At 42.2% G+C, this 22,245-nt stretch overlaps 1 protein-coding gene across 1 annotated transcript in view; it reads left to right on the top strand.

Annotated features, from left to right (window-relative positions):
• The window catches only part of dst (dystonin), a 187,918-nt gene extending 173,832 nt beyond the window's left edge, over positions 1-14,086 (top strand). Inside the window, exons 88-101 of the mRNA XM_038974616.1 lie at positions 92-220; positions 882-1,025; positions 2,413-2,601; positions 2,905-3,040; positions 3,264-3,424; positions 3,796-3,958; positions 5,448-5,602; positions 5,690-5,764; positions 5,901-5,918; positions 8,660-8,777; positions 10,989-11,182; positions 11,566-11,676; positions 12,699-12,825; positions 12,933-14,086. Coding sequence (XP_038830544.1) covers positions 92-220; positions 882-1,025; positions 2,413-2,601; positions 2,905-3,040; positions 3,264-3,424; positions 3,796-3,958; positions 5,448-5,602; positions 5,690-5,764; positions 5,901-5,918; positions 8,660-8,777; positions 10,989-11,182; positions 11,566-11,676; positions 12,699-12,825; positions 12,933-13,219 — 2,007 coding nt within the window. The 3' untranslated portion in view covers positions 13,220-14,086. The remainder of the gene's footprint in view (positions 1-91; positions 221-881; positions 1,026-2,412; positions 2,602-2,904; positions 3,041-3,263; positions 3,425-3,795; positions 3,959-5,447; positions 5,603-5,689; positions 5,765-5,900; positions 5,919-8,659; positions 8,778-10,988; positions 11,183-11,565; positions 11,677-12,698; positions 12,826-12,932) is intronic.
• The last annotated feature ends 8,159 nt before the right edge of the window (positions 14,087-22,245 follow it).

The following is a 22,245-nucleotide window of genomic DNA, read 5'->3' as shown; positions in this document are numbered from 1 at the left end:
TAGGACCTGGCTGAATGCTTAGAGGAATGCTTTGGGGGACTTGTGTGTTTATGAACCTCTCTTGCCCCTGGGCCCTGTCCCCTGGCTGCAGGCTGAGGAGTTCCACTCTACAGTCCATATGCTGCTGGAGTGGCTGGCCGAGGCCGAGCAGAGCCTGCGTTTCCATGGCACCCTGCCCGACGACGAGGAGGCCCTCGGGGCTCTTATCGAGCAGCACAAGGCAAGTGACCTTTAGCCTGGAACATTGCCATCCTATAGAATAACAGTGTTTCCCTGCAGATTATTTTCCAGGCCTTGCACAAAGGTCTCTAAAGCAAAATCCATAATATAGAATAAGTTCAATAGTTAAAATCAGACCAAATGTGAAATGCAATATCTGGTCATAGGTGAAGTTGTTTTGGGCTGTTTAAAGGTTTGTATATACTGCAGGGGTGGGGCTTGCATGGAACAATTTTAATTGTAAGCAAACTAGTACCTAGCTCAACCATATGGCAGTTAAGGCTGCTATTTGCAGAGACTGTGGGTATGTTTCATCATTCTTTTCTGATGAGGCTTCCTCATAATGTATTGTTGATGTTTAAAACACACTTCACTTTGACTGTCTCCACACGTCTGTCAAGCTCGGCAGTAAAAGTAGAAATGCCATACATGGATTTTAGATCGTGGTTTGCTATTCCGTGCCAACTACTTCACAATATTGAGTTTTTCTCAAGCATGATCTCACTGGATCTAAAATAGTCTCCCCTGACTTCACATAGCATGACTTTCTTCATCTCCACTTGATCAGGTATTGACAGAGGAACAGAGAAATTACTTGTTGGCTGCTACGTTTTGCCGCAAACATTGCCGATTGCTAATGGAAACCAACGGTTCTCTTTCAGGAGTTCATGAAGAAACAGGAGGAGAAGAGAGTGGGCCTGAACAAAGCCACCAGTATGGGGGAGGCTATCTTGACCATCTGCCACCCAGACTCTATCACCACCATCAAACACTGGAACACCATCATTAAAGCCCGCTTCGAGGAGGTCAGTGAACACTTACATGCCTGTCTGCTGTGCGTCATACTGGAGGGTGAGAGATCATAGGCCTATATCACGGCAAAGCACTCTGCCAACTCCTTACATATCGCTTGCATAACCTCAATGCTTGGCAGAAAGTTTCATCACGTTTCTCAATCATACCGATACATTACTTTGTCACTTGGCTGTAACTAACCATAGACAAAGTGGAATGTAGCCATGAATGTAAATCTTGTTGGGGAGTCCAAATAATACACTCTTAGAAAAAAGGGTTCCAAAAGGGTCCTTTGCGGAGGGATAGGGTTCTACCAAGAACCGTTTTCACCAGAAGAACCGTTTTTGAAAGAAATTGTTCTTAGATGATTGTTTGGAATGCAAGAAGGATTCTTTGGAAGGTAGGAAGGGTTCTACATAGTACCCTTCTGAGTCTGAATAAGCTTTTTTATTGTATATTTTTCTCTTTTAAATTGTGCCTGAGCATTAATGGTTACCTCAGTGTTTAAACTTTAACATCAGGAGTTTGAGTAATCTGATAAATTTAAAAAGATACGTGTGAGAATGTTTTAAACTGTATATGGGTATATTTATGTATGTACTGTATCGGGCTGGGTTAAATGTGGAAGACACATTTCGGTTGAATGCATTCAGTTTCACAACTGACTAGATATCCCCTTTCCCTTCCCTATCTGGTATTTCCTAGTGTTGATTTTTCATTTTCACTCTGTTTGGAGTAAAACACTAAAAACCACGCCCATCATTATCATATTTCCCAGCATGCTCTATTGCATGATTCTTTTCAGAATTGTTTGTTTCAATGTCTGTGTTTTTGCATATACATTGATTGGTTGATTAATCTTGTGCTACATACATATATAAACTAATCCAATCTGTTAGTAGTTATACCATAGGAATAGGAATTTTGCATCACTTTGCAAGCCAGGTAGAATCGGTAGAATCCTTCATAGAGGGTTATAGGAAGAACCTTTAGCAGATTACAGGGTTCTTGATAGAACCCTTCATAGAGGGTTCTAGGTAGTAACCTTCATAGAGAGTTCTATGTAGAACCATTTACAGGGGGTTCTGTTAAGAACCCTACATAGAGGGTGCTAGATAGAACCCTCTGCAAAGGGTTCTACCTAGCACCAAAAAGAGTTCCCCTATGGGGAAAAACAAAAAGAACCCTACATGGTTCTACTTATTACTAGGTTGTTCCAATGTCTCAGTGGGTTTGAGTATGGTGCTGGCAACACCGGAGTTGTGGTCTTGAATCAGCATGGACCACATATTACTGAACATGTATCACTTTCAACTGTGAATCGCTTTGGATAAAAGCATCTGCTAAATGACCAGATGTAGGCCTATTAAATGTATTATTCATGTTTCGCCATGTTAGGTCCAGGCGTGGGCGCGGCAGCACCAGCAGCGCCTGGCCATGGCCCTCAGTGATCTGCTGGCCACTAAGGAGCTGCTGGAGGGTCTTTTGGGCTGGCTGCAGTGGGCTGAGACCACACTCAATGACAAGGACAATGAGGTCCTGCCTCAAGAGATAGACGAGGTCAAAGCCCTCATCGCTGAACACCAGGTAGCGTATGACCAGGAGCTAGACAGTGTCATCCTTTTTTATTAAAGGATGTTAAGGGTTTGGTGTATTACTTGGTGCTTGGTTGACCAAACATTCTCCACTGCATGCAATATCAATGCTGTTCACCACTTGGCTAGTAGTACTAGAAATGTTAATAGAAGATGCTATTGTAGGTAGAGTAGCTCAATCTGTCTAATAACATGAGTTACTGTATGTGTACTCTGCATGCAGAACATTACCTTTGAAGTGAATACAGTATACAGTACACACTGAAAAATATGTTTTTTCTGGGTGGCAATGCAGACATTCATGGAGGAAATGACCAGGAAGCAACCAGATGTTGACAAGATCACCAAGACACACAAGAGAAAGGCTGTGGTCGGGAGCGAGCCTGCCAGCCAGTCCCATATCCCTGTCCTGGAGAAAGGAAGAGGTGGAAGTATGTAACCCTACCAGGACCCCTTAAAGGCCCTGAACTCAGCGATATGGCTCAGCTCTGAGGCACTGTTTTCACCATGACACATCATCCTCATACATTACCTCCTATGCTCTCTGTGTGTTATGTCCCCAAAATTATATCATTCCTATGTTATTTTTGGTATGGAACCAAAGTTATACAATGGAATAGCGGTATCACTAAACAGGTTGTTTTTCACCTACAGGAAAGCGTTCTCCCACACAAGCCATGTACCCATCTTCACAGCCTCTCATAGAGACCAAGAACCCCAGGGTTAACCTATTGGTCAGCAAGTGGCAACAGGTGTGGCTACTGGCCCTGGACAGGAGGAGGAAACTCAATGATGCCATGGACAGACTTGAGGAGGTAGATCATTTAAACCTCTGTTAGCTTATGAAAAATGTCCTGTAATGTTTCAATATTCTATTCATGTCACGTATAAAGTGTTATGTATTTTAAAAGAGTGTTTTGCAATTATTAGTCATGTAAATTCTGCATTTCTTCAGTTTTATCTGTGAGCAAGAATAAATAAACTCAAACACATTCATGTTAATTACTTTATTTGCTTCATGGAGACATTCAGGAATTACATTTTAGAGATGTTGAAAATAATATGGCAGGCCATCACCAAAGTATTACGCCAATAAGCTAGCTAGCTTGTTAATGTCCATACCATCACTATGCTCAATACAATGTATATCATGGTGTATAATGTATAGTGCTTGATTTTCTTTCAGCTGAAGGAATTTGCCAACTTTGACTTTGATGTGTGGCGGAAGCGCTACATGCGATGGATGAACCATAAGAAGTCGCGTGTCATGGACTTTTTCAGACGCATTGACAAGGATCAGGATGGAAAGGTCACCAGACAGGAATTCATAGAGGGTATCCTCTCCTCCAGTAAGTCATAGTTCTGTTAAGACCTATAACCTCTTCACATTACCAGGATAGTAGGATCAGTAGTGTATAGAGTCTCAGTTCTATTGACTTACAGGTGTAGGATCTTAATTTGACCAGTTTCTCACAGCAGGAAAATAATCCTGCTGCATCAGGAAATTTGAATTATTGTGTTGATTATAATTAATGCAAAGAACAGAAATAGGACAGCACTCCGGTAAATAAACGTAGATTTACATATTTTTTTTGCCGCACAAACGTTTGGGGTATGAGTCCTTCTTCAGCGAGCAAGGCAATGGCAATCAATGTCACAACATAAAGACCTCACAGGTGGGCATAATTATAAATTCCCAGTCAATATTGGCCCAATCAAGAGATCCCAGCAGAGGGAGCAGTGGGGGAAACATGAAAATCAAATAAAGATAGACACACATTTCAAATACATTATGATGTCATTACCTAAAAGCCTTTTTAAACCTTGATTACACTGTGTTTGCATTTCCCGCTGTGCAGGAGGTTTCCTGCAACAACGGGGGTTAAATTAAGATCCTATATCTATATACGCTTCACATGACAGAGCCATGCCAAGCTGAGCCGTACTGGGCTGGGCTGAGCCGTACTGGGCTGGGCTGGGCTGAGCCCTACTGGGCTGGGCTGAGCCGTACTGGGCTGGGCTGAGCCGTACTGGGCTGGGCTGAGCCGTACTGGGCTGGCCTGTTTACACATTAACCATAGATGTAACTACAGTGCCTTCAGAAAGTATTCACACCCTTTGACTTTTTCTAGTTTCAGTTACAGCCTGAATTAAACATTTATACAATTTAGATTTTGTGTTGCAGGCCTACACACAATACCCCATAATGTCACAGTGGAATGATGTTTTTAGACATTTTTACAAATAAATTAAACATTTTAAGCTGAAATGTCTTGAGTCGATAAGTATTCAACCCCTTTGTTATGGCAAGCCTAAATAGGTTCAGGAGTAAAAATCTGCTTAACTAGTCACATAAGTTGAATGGAATCATTCTGTGTGCAATAATAGTGTTTAACATGATTTTTGAATGACTACCTCATCTCTGTACTCCACACACACAATTATCTGTAACATCCCTCAGTTGAGCAGTGAATTTCAAACACAGATTCAACCACAAAGACCAGCGAGGTTTTCCAATGCCTCGCAAAGAATTACCTATTGGTAGATGGGTAAAAAAGAAAAAATCTATCTCTTTGAGCATGGTGAATTTATTAATTGCCCTTTGGATGGTGTATCAATACACCCAGTCATTACAAAGATACAGGCGTCCTGTAAGAAGATATTTGAGAAGTTCATAAGAAAATCATTAAATCTTAAGATATTGTTGAGGAATTGCACTTATGAATCTTCTTAAGTTTTTGCGAAAGAAGTGTTTTGTGAATCTGGGCCCAGATCATTAGTGTCAACTGTCCAAGAAATCAGAGAATTCTTACGGCTGTTTTTTATTTTACGTCCCAGAATTCCCCACCAGTCGGCTGGAGATGAGTGCGGTGGCAGACATATTTGACCGGGATGGTGACGGCTATATTGACTACTATGAGTTTGTGGCTGCCCTTCACCCCAACAAAGAGGCATACAAACCCCTCACAGATGCAGACAAAATTGAAGATGAGGTACTACATGTGTTGTAACTCAGACAATATGTACAGTATTACCTGTCTTCATTGTAAAACATGTCTAAATAATGTCATTCTTTATAGGTTACACGCCAAGTGGCAAAATGCAAGTGTCCTAAACGATTCCAAGTTGAGCAAATTGGTGCCAACAAATACAGGGTAAGAGGATTTTTCTAGCACCAACACATGACCTTCACTGTTACATAATGTCCTATCCAATTTGTATGGTTTATAGTGAAACGTTTGCTCTCTGAGAAACTAATGTGAATCTTTTCATTGTTCCTCCCATGCCCAGTTCTACCTTGGAAATCAGGTACATATTTTTGTTGTCTATTATGTGGTGCTGTGCCCTAATCAAGCCCTACTATCCTTTTTGTTGGCCATGTTTCTTTTCCAATTAACATTAACATTTTGCCAAGAGTCTTCCATAATGTCATCAGAATGGAACTCAGAAGTAGCTACAGCAGACAGCAATAATGCTTTCAGACCTTTGCAGTCACTCGATCCTGAAAAGGTCAACTTTTGATTAGTTGTTATTTAGTCTATGATAATAACAATAACTGTGTGCGTAGTTCCACTGGCATAAGTAGTTGGGATATAGGATCGGGTCTGGCTGGCTGGCGTGGGGAAGCAGCTGGTGCCTATGAGTGGTGCAGCGGAGGACCATTGACATAGTAGTAGCCTGCTAGGAAGAACTGTTGAATGAAATAATCCCCCTTTGGGTCATGCCAAGAATTAAATGGCCACAGTGTCATAAACGCACCTTTGTAAATGTAACATGCGCTGGTTGATTGTGCAGGTAAACCTAGTGGCAGTAACATTCTTATTTAGATAGGTAGAAAATAAGATCGACCTTATGATCATTACTAAAGCAAAAAAACAGCATTTAAAGCAGTCAAGTGTTATAATGCTTTGAAGTAAAATGCTGATTCAATTATTCCCTCTTATTCCTTGATGCTTTTGCATTTCAAATAAGAAAGAATAGGTTTTCTAGCCCAACACTATTCCACACAAATCTTCTTATCTCTATGTGCATTAATTGAAGCCTTGGCCAGTTTGGGATTTCTAATTATTTTAATGTCTGCTTGTCTGTTGCTTCTCTTTTATTTCCTGGAAATTATTTGTCTAAATAATGGCTGACATGTCTTTGTGTGACAGCATTCAAAGCTGGCCAAACGCCTTTCCATTGTTAGGGTATTACCCTGCTTCTTTTTCTTTATTCAGTTCCAATGTGCAAAGAAATGCATGTTGCAATACTACATAATTCATATAAAATTCATGGACCATAAGCTTTCTGAAGATGGATGTAAAACGATGATGGGGGTGTTGCTGAGGAGAATTACTATGTAGGGGGAGACATATACACTGTACATATATTATATATATTTTGTGTGTCTTCTGCACCAGTTTGTATTAATTTATTACTCAAAATCAACTGAAACAATTCTTTTGACAGTTTGGTCTGGTTCACTGCTTACATGACGATGAGATTATAACAAGCAGGGACAGTCCAAATCTAACACCCCACCTACACGTTGCGGTTTTGGAAAGCTGTATTCTGGTAAATGGCCATTCTTCTCGTGACTATTCTTCAGATCATTCAAATCATCACCTTTACTGTACTCGATCACACAATTCACCAGTGGCATTCAATCATTCTGGGAATCACAGTTTGATGAATTCAAGTGAGAGTGTTACAATAGGCACCTAACTGCAGGCTCATCAGTGTGTGGTCATGTCTGATTGTTACACCATGGTTGACTAGAGAGAGACTATTACATGCCATCCCCCATGTTGTCCCTCAGTGTCTCATTGAAGCTTAGCTGCATTGGTTCCTGCATCAATGTCAATGCATCCTCTATGACTATGGTGGTTTGTACTGTACTGATAGAAAGTACAGCTGTCACGTTGTTGGTTTTGCAGGAGATTTTGTCTGTTTTGTTCGTTTCTTTTATTTGCTATGACGTGATAATGTTTGATGGAAAGCATGAGGCCGTGATTGTTGTGCTATCAAATCTGCTAACCCCATGGCCATATCCAACTGGGTGACCTCACCTCATGACGCTTGGCTGTTTGTTCACCCTCCATGTCAGGCTTGTTTGAAAGCTTTGCAAGATACATGCAAATATCCCATAGTATTCAGGAAAAAAAATGTGTCCCAAAAAAAGGTAAGGATTAACCACCACGCTATAGTGCCACCTAGTGGTGGAAGAGCCTCTCTTCTGCCTAATGATCTTTATATGATAAAGTCTGTTACAGGAATTCCCAGGTGAAAATGAGACAAAATAATTAGAAAACATTCCAATATTAGAGATGAATACAAATATTGCAACCCTTTGTAACAAATTATTCACTTACTAATTATTACATTTACTTCAAACTTAATCATAAGGGATACATAACATTGTCATAACATTGATATTAACAACAGATGCCCTAACCAGTCATGTCAAGATGACAGTTGTTATATCATGATTATGACAGATGTATGTAGGCTACGATAAGCCTGTTGACAGGGGGTATGAAGTAAAGTGTTACCCATTTCACCTCAATTACAAATCTATGTATCACAATTTCACAAGTCACAAACCAATCCTACCTTGTAGACAATGATGAATGCACTAATACAATCCGAGAAGGTAAAACCAGTTGGATTGACCCTTTCATTTGTGTCTTTGAGAATGAAACCTTGATGTTATTGCTTTGTGTCTTAATCAATGGGCTCAGCTGAACAACAACAAAATAGAAACCAGACAGAAAACACAAGACAGATGATGTCACCTCTCATCTAGTGATGAAGTGAAATCCATTTTTAGTGAAATCATATTTCATATTTATATGAACTCTATATGTACTCTACAGTCAGAACATGCAATGTAATCAGGCGATCGGGCACAAACTCCTAGAAGGAGAATCTTCCTCCTAACACATTATAGCATCTGCTGGTTTCTGGTGTTGCACAGCTTCAAGTCTTGTCCAGTGTTGTTGATGCAGAGTAGTGCTCAGTGATTCCCGGCCTCACCTTCCTCTCTGTCCTCCCTGCTCCCTCTGCAGTTTGGAGACTCCCAGCAGCTGCGTCTGGTACGGATCCTACGGAGTACTGTGATGGTGCGCGTGGGTGGAGGTTGGATGGCTCTGGATGAGTTCCTGGTAAAAAACGATCCGTGTCGAGGTAAGATACCAGGCAGAACACTGGAGGGGAACATTTTATAAAATGCAATTCATTGTAATGAAGGCAGATTACTGGATTCGGTATCTCTCGTGTGTCACTTCTGTTTTAATCGTCTACTTTTAGATAACAGTGCTACTGGTGATTTAGTATTTATTTTGATATGATGTTATGAATGCTTGTTGTCCTCTGCCTGTCAGGTTTCTCTAGTTCTATATTGTCCTCTGCCTGTCAGGTTTTTCTAGTTCTATGTTGTCCTCTGCCTGTCAGGTTTCTCTAGTTCTATGTTGTCCTCTGCCTGTCAGGTTTCTCTATTTCTATGTATTTCTATGTTCCTGCTAAAAATTCCTTCCTACTGCTCCTACTCCTTCCTTTCCAGTTCATCACCACGGGAGTAAAATGTTGCGCTCGGAATCAAACTCTTCAATTACTCAGTCTCCTATAGGTTGGCAACAAATCTCACACTTTCTCACCTTGCTCCATGAACCCCCCAGTGGTATGTTTCTGCATCACTGTGTGTTCGGGTGTTAGTGTGGGTGTGTGTACATTATGGGTGTGTTGTAGTGCTCCTCGTGAATGGCGTTCCCATAAAGTGACTCCACTCGCCTGTCATCCAGCAGTCTGTGGGTCTTCATGCATGCTGTCGTTATCACATCATCTGCTTCTGAAGTGCTTCTTACTTACTGACCTCCAGGCCAACAGCGGCTCTCTCTCTCTTTCGCTCTCTGATTCTCTCTTTCTCTCTGGTTCTCTCTCTCTCTCTCTGGTTCTCTCTCTTTCTCTCTGGTTCTCTCTCTTTCTCTCTGGTTCTCTCTCTGGTTCTCTCACCCCCCCCTCTCTCACTCTTTCTCTCTCTGGTTCTCTCTCTTTCTCTCGCTCTCTGGTTCTCTCGCTCTTTCTCTCTCTTTCTCTCTCTGATTCTCTCTTTCTCTCTGGTTCTCTCGCTCTGGTTCGCTCGCCCCCCCCTCTCACTCTTTCTCTCTCTGAATCTCTCTTTCTCTCTGGTTCTCTCGCTCTTTCTCTCTGGTTCTCTCTCTCTCTGGTTCTCTCGCTCTTTCTCTGGTTCTCTCGCTCTCTGGTTCTCTCTCTTTCTCTCTGGTTCTCTGTCTCTCTTTTTCTCTGGTTCTCTCTCTCTCTTTCTCTCTGGTTCTCTCTCTCTCTCTCTTTCTCTCTGGTTCTCTCTCTCTCTCTGGTTCTCTCTCTCTCTCTTTCTCTCTGGTTCTCTCTCTCTCTTTATCTGGTTCTCTTTATCTCTGGTTCGCTCTCTCTCTTTATCTCTGGTTCTCTTTCTCTCTGGTTCTCTCTCTCTTTATCTCTGGTTCTCTTTCTCTCTGGTTCTCTCTCTGGTTCTCTCTCTCTCTTTCTCTCTGGTTCTCTCTCTCTCTTTCTCTCTCTCTTTCTCTCTGGTTCTCTCTCTATCTCTGGTTCTCGCTCTCTTTCTCTCTGGTTCTCTTTGGTTCTCTCTCTTTATCTCTGTCTCTCTGTCTCTCTCTCTCTGTCTCACTGTGTCTCTCTCTCTCTCTCTCTCTCTCTCTCTCTCTCTCTCTCTCTCTCTCTCTCTCTCTCAGCATGTAGCGACCAGTGGCTGTGCACCTTTTCTTTTGCAATTCCGTTTTCAAGTTTGTGTTGACAATCACTGTAACAGTAATGGACTGTTTCCACCTAAGAGCTATGTGGGGGGGGGGCTCATTTATTTATGGCTGATGTTCTAAGCCACTGGAATCCATCATACTTTTTTTGTGATGACCAGAGATTCTTCTACCCTGGTAGAGATGAGTTGGAGGAAAATGTCAGCTATTATACCTTTCTTTGGTTTTGTTTCAGGAGGTTAGGGTGACGGGGGCTGTCTTTATAGATTTGTATGGGCAGAGTCAGTCCGTTGTAGATTAAGTTCATATGATTCTCTATTGGTTAAAGGAATCACTAAACTTACTATAATGGGCCGTATGCTTTCAGTGAGTTCGCCGGTGTGGCTAAGTGATGTGAAACTGCATGTCCTTCATTTACACTCTGTTATTTGCACAATAGTCCAAACACAAATAGTGTAGAGAACAACCTGTATTCATTTCAATTGGTCTGCTTTTTCCAAAAGCAGGTACTCATCATCCATTGACTCACTCCACTGAAATGAATTAGGTTCACCTAGTCAATCAGTCATACACCAACAAACTATGCCTCATGTCTTACTGTATGCTGTCATATTTTACCCCCCAGCCAAAGGAAGGACAAACATGGAGCTGCGAGAAAAGTTCATTCTCCCAGAAGGCACCACTCAGGTGATGGCCAGTTTCCGGTATAGAGGTCGTAGGTCGCGGCCGTCGTCACGTGCTGCCTCTCCCAACCGGTCAAACTCTAACCATAGCTGTCCGGCCCAGCATAATAACACAGCCTTGACCAGCACACCCAAGGTAAGAGACGTCCACGATCTGGATGCCTCGTCTTTTGACAACATACTTCTTCCACAGCAAATACATTTAATAACTTGACTGACAACAGAGACAAATTGCATAATGACTTGTGGTTGATGATCTTAGGAAGCTAGTTGTATTTGAAACATTTCTAGAGAAACAGTGTGTGTCGGTTTGTCTGCCATTCCCCACATGCTTCCAACCATATCTACATTATGTTTAAAATAAATCATTTTCGTTGTTTCACGATTTTTTTTGTAGTTTGATAATTTGTTTGTTTTGTCATATCATAACTATTATTTTAGTCTACCTCTGCTCTTTTTAGTTCATTTCTCCATCTGAATCCCTGTGTTTGTGTGTTTGATTTGCCATTATTCCCTCAGACTCCCCAACACATAACCCGCAATTATGATAAGCCCTGGCTGACAAACAGCAAACCCTCCAGTCCTCTAAAATCATCAGACTCCTTTGAGAGCCAAGGTTCATCCTCTGAGGTATAGTGAATCAACAGGGTCTGAAACGCTCCAGAGCTTTGAACCTAACAACTACTACCTTTTACTATACACTCTTAGAAAAAAGCGTTCCAAAAGGGTTCTTCGGCTGTCCTCATAGGAGAGTCCTTTTGGGTTCCGTGTAGAATCCTCTGTGGAAAGGGTTCTACGTGGAACCCAAAACATTTCTACCTGGAACCAAAAAGGATTCTTCAAAGGGTTCTGCTATGGAGACAGCCAAATAACCCTTTTAGGTTCTAGAGCTGACCTTTAAAAAAAAATAGTGTACCATCCAACTGAAATATATAGTGTCTGAGTAAAAGAGCAAGGCCCCAATAATAACTACTTAAATAGCCCTACCCCTTCCTCTTGGCCCTAACTGCACAATATTTGAAGATCTAAAGGATCTCTGCATAGGTATAAATAGTGGAGTGGTGGAACTTCCACCATATTTGCTTAAACCTTACAGATATACTAGCATTGAAGTGTTAGGGCCAAGGGAAGGTGTAGGGAGCAAATTGTGATTGGAGAGAGCACATAAGCTGTTTATTCGTTTTTCTATTAGATTTCCGATTTCAGTTGGGTTTTTAGTTAGGATGCTTTAAAGTACTGACTGGAAGATTGTGGTGGAACATGAGTCCTTCTCTCTGTTGACTGGAAAAAACACTGTCTATTTCCTTCTCTAACTAACTCAAACTAAGAACTGAACTGCTGTTCTGTGTTGCATGTTCAACTGTTTATCTGTTAATCCGCTGTAAAGGTTTAGGTTGTTACTGAAACATCAAACATTACATGTAACTTTTCATTCTACAAAATAACTCTTTACATTGGAAGTCCCTGGGATTTCATCAGAATACCACGTTGCATAACATGCTAGTTAGAGAATAATTACCCATGTTAATAAGAGTCAATGTACTATAGTAGATAATCAATTTAACTACAGCATACAGTATTGTCTTGTTCTATGATTTCCCATTGTGTAGCTATTAGTTTCAAAATGCCAACAAATGCTCTGTCTTTTCCAGAGCATCCCAATACAGGGAAGCAAACTGCGTCTCCCTGGATACTTGTCAGGAAAAGGGTTCCAGTCGGGAGAAGAGCAGGGAACCCTGATCAATGCTGCTGTGATGAAAGCACGGGGGCAGGCAATAGGCTTTGGTGAGTAGAGAATTATTTTGAAAAAGCAGTGACTGCTTTCTAACTGCTAAACATCTTTGCTTTTTGGCTCTGCTATCAAAGTTGCCAGTTGCTGTAACCAGACAATAAGCGTACCGGAATCTTTTGTTCCCCAGAATCGAGAAGACCCGGCAGCCGACCTGGAAGTAAAGCAGGTAGCCGAGGCAGCAGCCGGAGGGGAAGCGATGCTTCAGACTTCGACATCTCCGATATCGCATCGGTGTGCTCCGAAACGTCGGAGATGGTGGGTGACACCAGTCGGGGCACACCCCGCTCATCGTCACGTCAACACGGAGGCAAGCCCTCCAAAATCCCCACTCCTCAAAGGAGGTCGACCCCCAGCAAACTGGCCAAGACCTCCAAGAGATAGTCATTGGCCTTGAGACAACTACGGGAGCCCTGTTGGCCCAAAGTGGCCCTCCTGGTTCCACAAGACGTATGGAGACTGGAGACACATGAACTGACACTAGAGACTGGTGTATGTGTTAATTATTTAAAGTGTTGCGAAGATGTTAAATATTCTGTTGAGAGAAAAAATTGTTTAATATTAAGTGAGAATGGAATGTCAATGGCCTTGTGTATTTGTCTTAATGTATTTTATTTTCTGTGAATAATGTCAAATTATTATGATAATTTTATTTTATTGACGCTAAACCTGAAGAGGAACAAAAAACTGAAAGAAAAAAAACATGGAAAAGACTACATTGTATGGTCGTTGTAACACTTTTACACACTAATGAATGGTAACGCACAGCATTGTGCTCTGAGAGAGTTACTGAATGTACTGTCATTTCTGTATGCTGACATGCGTGTGACAGACGGTGCATCACGCTACTGTGGGACACCAATGATCTATTATCTATTTAAAGTGCAATGATGTACTGCCAAAATATGCATTTAAAGGGCAATACAATATACATGTAGCCTACCACATAGTAAATACTGCAAATAATGATGTTCTGACAGAGAAGACCGTTGAAGGCAAGTTCACGCAGAAACCCCTCAATATCCAGGCTTTAAAATACTTCAACTTTCCTTAGTACCTGCAGGTAATACTGTTTTGTTTGGTCAACTTACAGCGATGTGTGCCATTTTACCTTGAAGAGGGGCCTCCCGGGGCCCTGAGTAGACATTCTTTAGTGCATCATCATGTCAGTGTATGGTTCATTTTGCTGGAGTGGAAAGGATTACTGTAACCTTTTTGTAATAAATGTGCTTGCAATAAGCTACCATGGGATAATGAGATGGCTCACACAGTTGTCTGTTTCTTTAAATATTATGTTATAAATTATTATTACAGTATAATGTATTATTTCTGTAGAATGACTCGATAGGATGCAGCGGAGAGACAAAGAGAGACAAAAGGAATCTAGCATCATATGGAAATGGTCCAACTTTACCTTATATACAGTTAATTCGGAAAGTATTCAGACCCCTTCCCTTTTTCTACATTTTGTTATGTTACAGCCTTATTCTAAAAATTGATTAAGTTAAAAAAAAACACAATACCCCATAATGACAAAGCGAAAGAAAAATGTTTGTGAATTTCTGAGTTTCTGATAAAAAAACAGAAATACTTTATTTACATTGGTATTCAGAACCTTTGCTATGAGACTCAAAATTGAGCTCAGGTGCATCCTGTTTCCATTGATCATCCTTGAGATGTTTATACAACTTGATTGGAGTCCACCTGTGGTAAATTCAATTGATTGGACATGATTTGGAAAGGCACACACCTGTCTATATAAGGTCCCACAGTTGACAGTGCATGTCAGAGCAAAAACGAAGCCATGAGGTCGAAAGAATTGACCGTAGAGCGCCGAGACAAGATTGTGTCGAGGCACAGATTTGGGGAAGGGTACCAAAACATTTATCCAGCATTGAAGGTCCCCAAGAACACAGTTGCCTCCATCATTCTTAAATGGAAGAAGTTTGGAACCACCAAAACTCTTCCTAGAGCTGGCCGCCCGGCCAAACTGAGCAATCAGGGGAGAAGGGCCTTGGTCAGGGAGGTGACCAAGAACCTGATGGTCACTGACAGAGCTCCAGAGTTCCTCTGTGGAGATGGGAGAAACTTCCAGAAAGACAACCATCTCTGCAGTACACCACCAATCAAGCCTTTATGGTAGAATGGCCAGATTGCCACACCTCAGTAAAAGGCACATGACAGCCTGCTTGGAGTTTGCCAAAAGGCACCTAAAGGACTCTCAGACGATGAGAAACAAGATTCCCTGGTCTGATGATATCAAGATTGAAGTCTTTGGCCTGAATGCCAAGCGTCACGTATGTAGGAAACCTGGCACCATCCCTACGGTGAAGCATGGTGGTGGCAGCATCATGCTGTGGGGATGTTTTTCAGTGGCAGGGACTGGGAGACTTGTCAGGATCGAGGGAAAGATGAATGGAGCAAAGTACAGAGAGATCCTTGATGAAAACCTGCTCCAGAGCACACAGGACCTCAGACTGGGGCGAAGGTTCATCTTCCAACAGGACAACAACCCTAAGCACATAGCCAAGGCAACGCAGGAGTGACTGCTCTACAAGTCTCTGAATGTCCTTGAGTGGCCCAGCCAGAGCCCGAACTTAAACCCGATCGAACAATTCTGGAGAGACCTGTAAATAGCTGTGCAGCGATGCTCCACATCCAACCTGACTGAGCTTGGGTGGATCTGCATAGAAGAATGGGAGAAACTCCCCAAATACATGTGTGCCAAGCTTGTAGCGTCATACTCAAGAAGACTCAAGGCTTTAATTGCTGCCAAAGGTGCTTCAGCAAAGTACTGAGTAAAGGGTCAGAATACTTATGTAAATGTGATAATTCAGTTTTTTATTTTTAATAATTTGGAAACATTTCTAAAAACCTGTTTTTGTTTTGTCATATGGGGTATATTGTGTGTAGATTGATGAGAGGAAAAAACTATTAAATCAACTTTAGAATAAGGCTATATGTAGGCTACTTTATATAGACTACTTTATATAGAATACTTGTAACGGCTTTCTTCCTGGGATGAAGGAGAGGACCAAAATGCAGCGCAGTTAGTGTTCAACATGTTTAATTTAACGAACTGTGAACACTTACAACAATACAAAACAACAAATGTGAAAACCGAGACAGTCCTATCTGGTGCAGAACACAAACACAGAGACAGGAAACAACCACCCACAATCCCCAACACAAAACAAGCCACCTATATATATATGATTCTCAATCAGGGACAACGATTGACAGCTGCCTCTGATTGAGAACCATATTAGGCTGAACACAGAAACAGACAAACTAGACACACAACATAGAATGCCCACCCCAACTCACGCCCTGACCATACTAAACAAATACAAAAACAAGGGAAAACAGGTCAGGAACGTGACAGAACCCCCCCCTCAAGGTGCAAACTCCGGGCGCACCCCTAAAACTCAAGGGGAGGGTCTGGGTGGGCATCTGTCCGCGGTGGCGGCTCCGGCGCAGGACGAGGACACCACTCCACCATTGTCTTTGTCCCCCTCCTTAGCGTCCTTTGAGTGGCGACCCTCGCCCCCGACCCTGGTCTAGGAACCTTCCCAAAGGTTCCTCCTAAATAGAGGAGATAACTCAGGACAGAGAGGTAGCTCAGGACAGAGAGGTAGCTCAGGACAGAGAGGTAGCTCAGGACAGAGAGGTAGCTCAGGACAGAGAGGTAGCTCAGGACAGAGAGGTAGCTCAGGACAGAGAGGTAGCTCAGGACAGAGAGGCAGCTCATGACTGGAAGGCCAGCTCATGACTGGAGGGCAGCTCGGCGGCTCAGATGGCGCCAGACGGGCGCTGGGCAGACGGGTGGCTCAGATGGCGCTGGGCAGACGGACGGCTCAGATGGCGCTGGGCAGACGGACGGCTCAGATGGCGCTGGGCAGACGGACGGCTCAGATGGCGCTGGGCAGACGGACGGCTCAGATGGCGCTGGGCAGACGGACGGCTCAGATGGCGCTGGGCAGACGGACGGCTCAGACGGCGCTGGGCAGACGGATGGCTCAGACGGCGCTGGGCAGACGGATGGCTCAGACGGCGCTGGGCAGACGGATGGCTCAGACGGCGCTGGGCAGACGGATGGCTCAGACGGCGCTGGGCAGACGACCGACTCTGACCTGCTGAGGCGCACAGTAGGCCTGGTGCGTGGTGCCGGAACTGGTGGTACCGGGCTGAGGGCACGCACCTCAGGGCGAGTGCGGGGAGAAGGAACAGTGCGTACAGGACTCTGGAGACGCATAGGAGGCTTGGTGCGTGGTGCCGGAACTGGTGGTACCGGGCTGAGGGCACGCACCTCAGGGCGAGTGCGGGGAGAAGGAACAGTGCGTACAGGACTCTGGAGACGCATAGGAGGCTTGGTGCGTGGTGCCGGAACTGGTGGTACTGGACAGACCGGACCGTGAAGGCGCACTGGAGGTCTTGAGAGCAGGGCTGGCACCATCCGCCCTGGCTGGATCTTCACCCTAGCCCGGCAGATGTGGGGAGCTGAGATGTTGCGCACCGGGCTAAGCACACGCACCGGGGACACAGTGCGCTCCACCGCATAACACGGTGCCTGCCCGGTACGACGCCCTCTCTCCACTGGAAGCATGGCTGGGAGAGCTGTAGCGCCGAGCTGGCAGAGGATGTGCAGGGCTAGGGAGGCGCACAGGAGGCCTGGTGCGTGAGGCTGGCACAGTCTTAACCAGACGGCTAGCACGCACCTCAGGACGAGTATGGAGAGCTGTTCCCGGTGACATCAACTCCCCGACACGTTCAGTCGGGCGGATGTCGTGCCTCATGCACCAAACCAGCACCTCCCTCATAACGCTCTCCTCCAATTTCCCCATTAACTCCTTCACTGTCTCTGCGTCGCTCACCTCCAATTCCGCCCTGACCGGCTCCTTACGGTAAGCAGGGGGAGTTGGCTCAGGTCTGACTCCTGACTCTGCCACACTCCCCGTGTGCCCCCCCAAAAAAATTTTGGGGGCTGCCTCTCGGGCCTCCAGCCGCTCTGCCGTGCTAGCGCCTCATAATAGCGCCTCTCCGCCTTCGCTGCCTCCAGCTCTTCTTTGGGGCGGCGATATTCCCCTGGCTCTGCCCAGGGTCCTTTGCCGTCTAATTCGTCCTCCCATGTCCATTCCTCCAAATAGTGCAGCCTCTCCTGCTGCTGCAGCCTCTCCTGCTGCTGCTGCTTGGTCCGGGTTAGGTGGGTGGTTCTGTAACAGCTTTCTTCCTGGGATGAAGGAGAGGACCAAAATGCAGCGCAGTTAGTGTTCAACATGTTTAATTTAACGAACTGTGAACACTTACAACAATACAAAACAACAAACGTGAAAACCGAGACAGTCCTATCTGGTGCAGAACACAAACACAGAGACAGGAAACAACCACCCACAATCCCCAACACAAAACAAGCCACCTATATATGATTCTCAATCAGGGACAACGATTGACAGCTGCCTCTGATTGAGAACCATATTAGGCTGAACATAGAAACAGACAAACTAGACACACAACATAGAATGCCCACCCCAACTCACGCCCTGACCATACTAAACAAATACAAAAACAAGGGAAAACAGGTCAGGAACGTGACAATACTGTATATAGGCTACTTTATATATAGTACTTTATATAGAGTACTTTATGTAGGCTACTTTATGTAGAGTACTTTATATAGACTACTTTATATAGACTACTTTATATAGACTACTTTATACAGGCTACTTTGTATAGACTACTTTATATAGTCTACATTATATAGAATACTGTATATAGGCTATTTTATATAGACTACATTATATAGACTACATTATATTGGCTACTTTATATAGACTACTTTATATAGACTACATTATATAGACTACATTATATTGGCTACTTTATATAGACTACTTTATGTAGGAGACTTTATATAGGATCCTTTATATAGACTACTTTTTATAGGCTACTTTAGATAAACTACTTTATATAGACTACTTTATATAGATTACTTTATATAGACTACTTTATATAGAGTACTTTATATAGGCCACATGAGCTAGAGTGCTCTATAAATAGGCCAACTACATTTCATCAGTCGATAGATACAGTTTCACCCAAGAATCCTTGAATTTTGGAAAATGTGGAAACTTGAACTGTTACATTTCAACATGGTCCGTATATGCGTTTCTTACAGATCATTCAATCCCCTTCGAAATCGCTCAGATCATATCAACTTTTGTTTCTTTCAAATTTAAGGGCTGTGATAATGGTGCTAATCCCATAAATGTCAAATTAGAGACAACTTTAGCTTGGCTCAATAACTGGCCTATACAGGCCACCCATATCATCTGTGGGTCAACAGAAATGTAAACAAAGGAGCAAATAAATGGATTGTATTTCATTTGTATAAAATCTACAGACTGTGACTTTAATGCCAAGGTGTGTACCACAAAAAAAAGGTGATACAACTGAATATAATTCTGATCAGCGAAGGTCCATAAGGAGGGTGTATTGTACCAATCTAACGCTAATTTATGTTAGGCCCCATTGGCCCAATACACCCCACATATATGCGGTTTGGGTTAATGGTATTCCCAGCATCATTCTCTGCATGAAGAATGTTTGCATAACGCTCCTCGCGCTTGGCCTCGACATACTACACGTTTCTACCAGTGGGAATCGGCACAAAGGCTGACTGTCCTGGGAAGGTGGTCATCTAACCAAAAACAGTTTAATTTCACATTTTATTTGACAAAATAATTATTATAAAAGCGGCCTACAATAATGAAAATAATATGTGAACTGTGACAAGTTAACATGCAAACAAGAATTAGCCTATTCATTGCTAAATAATTATTAAGCTGGCTTCAGAAGACATGATATGTGTAGGAAAGGAAAGGCTGCATGCTCCTCGCCAATTAAATTCAGTCTATTATATCCCATACCAATAATAATGTGTAAAAATAGTATAATCAAGGGTTTGCTTGAGCACCTGGCATGTATAAAAAGGAAAGGTGGATTTAACAGTTGTCCTGAGCAATCCCCTTGCGTTGAAGTGTGTTTCAGCAGATGCGACGGGCCTATGGGAGATTTCAGATCCCCTGGGGACCGAAGGTAGAGTGGAGCACAAGGGTCCGGTCTTCCTGAGACCCACCACTGTCGGATTGAATGATCCTCCTGTTTAAGGCAAGGTTTGGCCTAGGGATGCCACTTTAAAATTGGTTACATCCTCACTGCGGGAACTGTAAAGGAACAGTCTGCAGTTCACATCGGGGGCCTCTTTTTCAAGAATATGTGAGTGATTTTTACAATACTGTCTACATTCATCTACAGGTATATTTATGTTTTATAATACTTTAATTTAAATATGATGGTAGATTTTGTTTGTGGTCGGAACTATTTCCTAGGATAACCTCAAGGATAACCTTAGCTCCATCAATAAGCCATTGATTTATTGTGGACAAATATTACTGACGTTAAAAAGTGTAATTTATCTAATTTAAGAGTAGATTAAGAGAATAACCCCATCAATTCAGTACAGTAAATTTTACTGTACGGGTTTTGATTCTTATAATTAGTACTGTTTTATGGGATCAAAATGTCAAACACCCAAAATGAACTTTAGCCTACTTTTAACTAAATGAAATATCTCACTCAGTTCTGTGCAATTGTCAAGATATTTTCCAGTGGTGGAAAAAGTACCCAATATCATACTTGAGTAAAAGTAAAGATACCTTAATAGAAAATGACTCAGGTGAAAGTAAAAGTCACATGGTAAAATACTACTTGAGTAAATATACTGAAGTATCAAAAGTAAAAGTATCAATTATTTCAAATTGCTTGTATTAAGCAAATCAAACAGCACAATTGTCTTGTTTTTATTTTATTTATGGATAGCCAGGGGCACACTACAACACTCAAATATAGTTTACATATTAAGCATTTGTGTTTAGTGAGTCCGCCAGATCAGAGGCAGTAGGGCTGACCAGGGATGTTCTCTTCATAAGTGCATGAATTGGACCATTTTCCTGTCTTGCTAAGAATTCAGAATGTAACGAGTACTTTGGGTGTAACGGAAAATGTATTGAGTAAAAAGTACATCATTTTCTTTAGGAATGGAGTGAAGTAAAATTAAAAGTTGTCAAAAATGTAAATCGTAAAGTACAGATACCCCAAAAAACGACTTAAGTAGTACTTTAAAGTATTTTTACTTAAGTATTTTACACCATTTATGTGTACATGATATTATTTAATATGGTATGATTTTATTTATTTGGATAATCGAGAAGTTGATATCGATTTTTTTTTAACGGTTCATAAGTAATTATGTGACTCCTTCCATACCGAACAAGTTAGTATAGGCACTTTTCGACCCTATTGCCTGAGTGGACTTGATTTCATATTATTATATGACATAATATAATTCCAAATGGAAAAGTACATACTTTTTTACAGTACATCATTTTTATAGCCTATTTAAGGGTGATTTATAGTCCTGCATAAACCTGTAAAATATGTGATTGACATGATGGGTATTATTGTGGTTATATGTAGTCAAAATGTATCCTAGAATCAAAATATTGCTGTTTTTTTCTATTATTGATGTTTATTGTTGAGTTTTTATTTATTTGATTTGAATAGGGCTAAGTCTACATATAGTAAATCAGTACGGGCACTGTTCCTCACTATAAGTTAATTGGGAAAAATGGCTAACATTTCAATTATATTATAGTTTCTCTTGTTGTACTTTTGTAGGCACATATAATCCCTGACACATCACATTTTGAAAATGCCAGCCTTCAAAGAGATGCTGGTTTTCCCAGTGCTTCTAGCTCTCGTTGGATTGACCAAATGCCAGGAATTACCAAGTAAGTAGGCCCTTCCATAACATATTTTCTTTCCTGTTTATTGAGCGTCTAGTAATATTGGTTGATTGATTTACAGCTTTTCTCAAGTCTGTGTCTATGTTTTCTTTCTGTCTAATGTTGGCAAACTTGGTAGGTGCGGGAACTTATGAACAGTGGTCCATGCAATGCAATATAATTGTATCCTCTATCTCTTGCATAACCAGCAGGCAGCAGCACTGGCACATAAAACCATTGCACTCTCAGAAGAACACACATCCTTCCCTTCTTGAGTATTTCCTGCAGTCAGTCTGTGATTTAGGCTTAACAGAATGTATCACTACCAACCCTAACTGACGTCATTGTGAAGTCACAAAAACATCCAGACTTCCCTTTTTCTGAATGAAATGACACCCATAGAATTAGGAATTTGAATAATTTAATAGGATCTCTATGATGACCCTTAAACTGTGGGAGTGAGTGTCATGATAGTCAACTAAATTCATGTTGTGCCAAGTGTAATATCCTTTTGTAGTGAGTAATCAATTACACTGTTCTAAGTGACAGTTACTGCAAATCAACACT

The sequence above is a fragment of the Salvelinus namaycush genome, chromosome 35 (genome assembly GCF_016432855.1).
Source record: "Salvelinus namaycush isolate Seneca chromosome 35, SaNama_1.0, whole genome shotgun sequence".
Classification (NCBI taxonomy): Eukaryota; Metazoa; Chordata; class Actinopteri; order Salmoniformes; family Salmonidae; genus Salvelinus; species Salvelinus namaycush.
The sequence above is the reverse complement of the archived record's forward strand: the minus strand, read 5'-3'. Positions and strand labels throughout refer to the sequence as shown.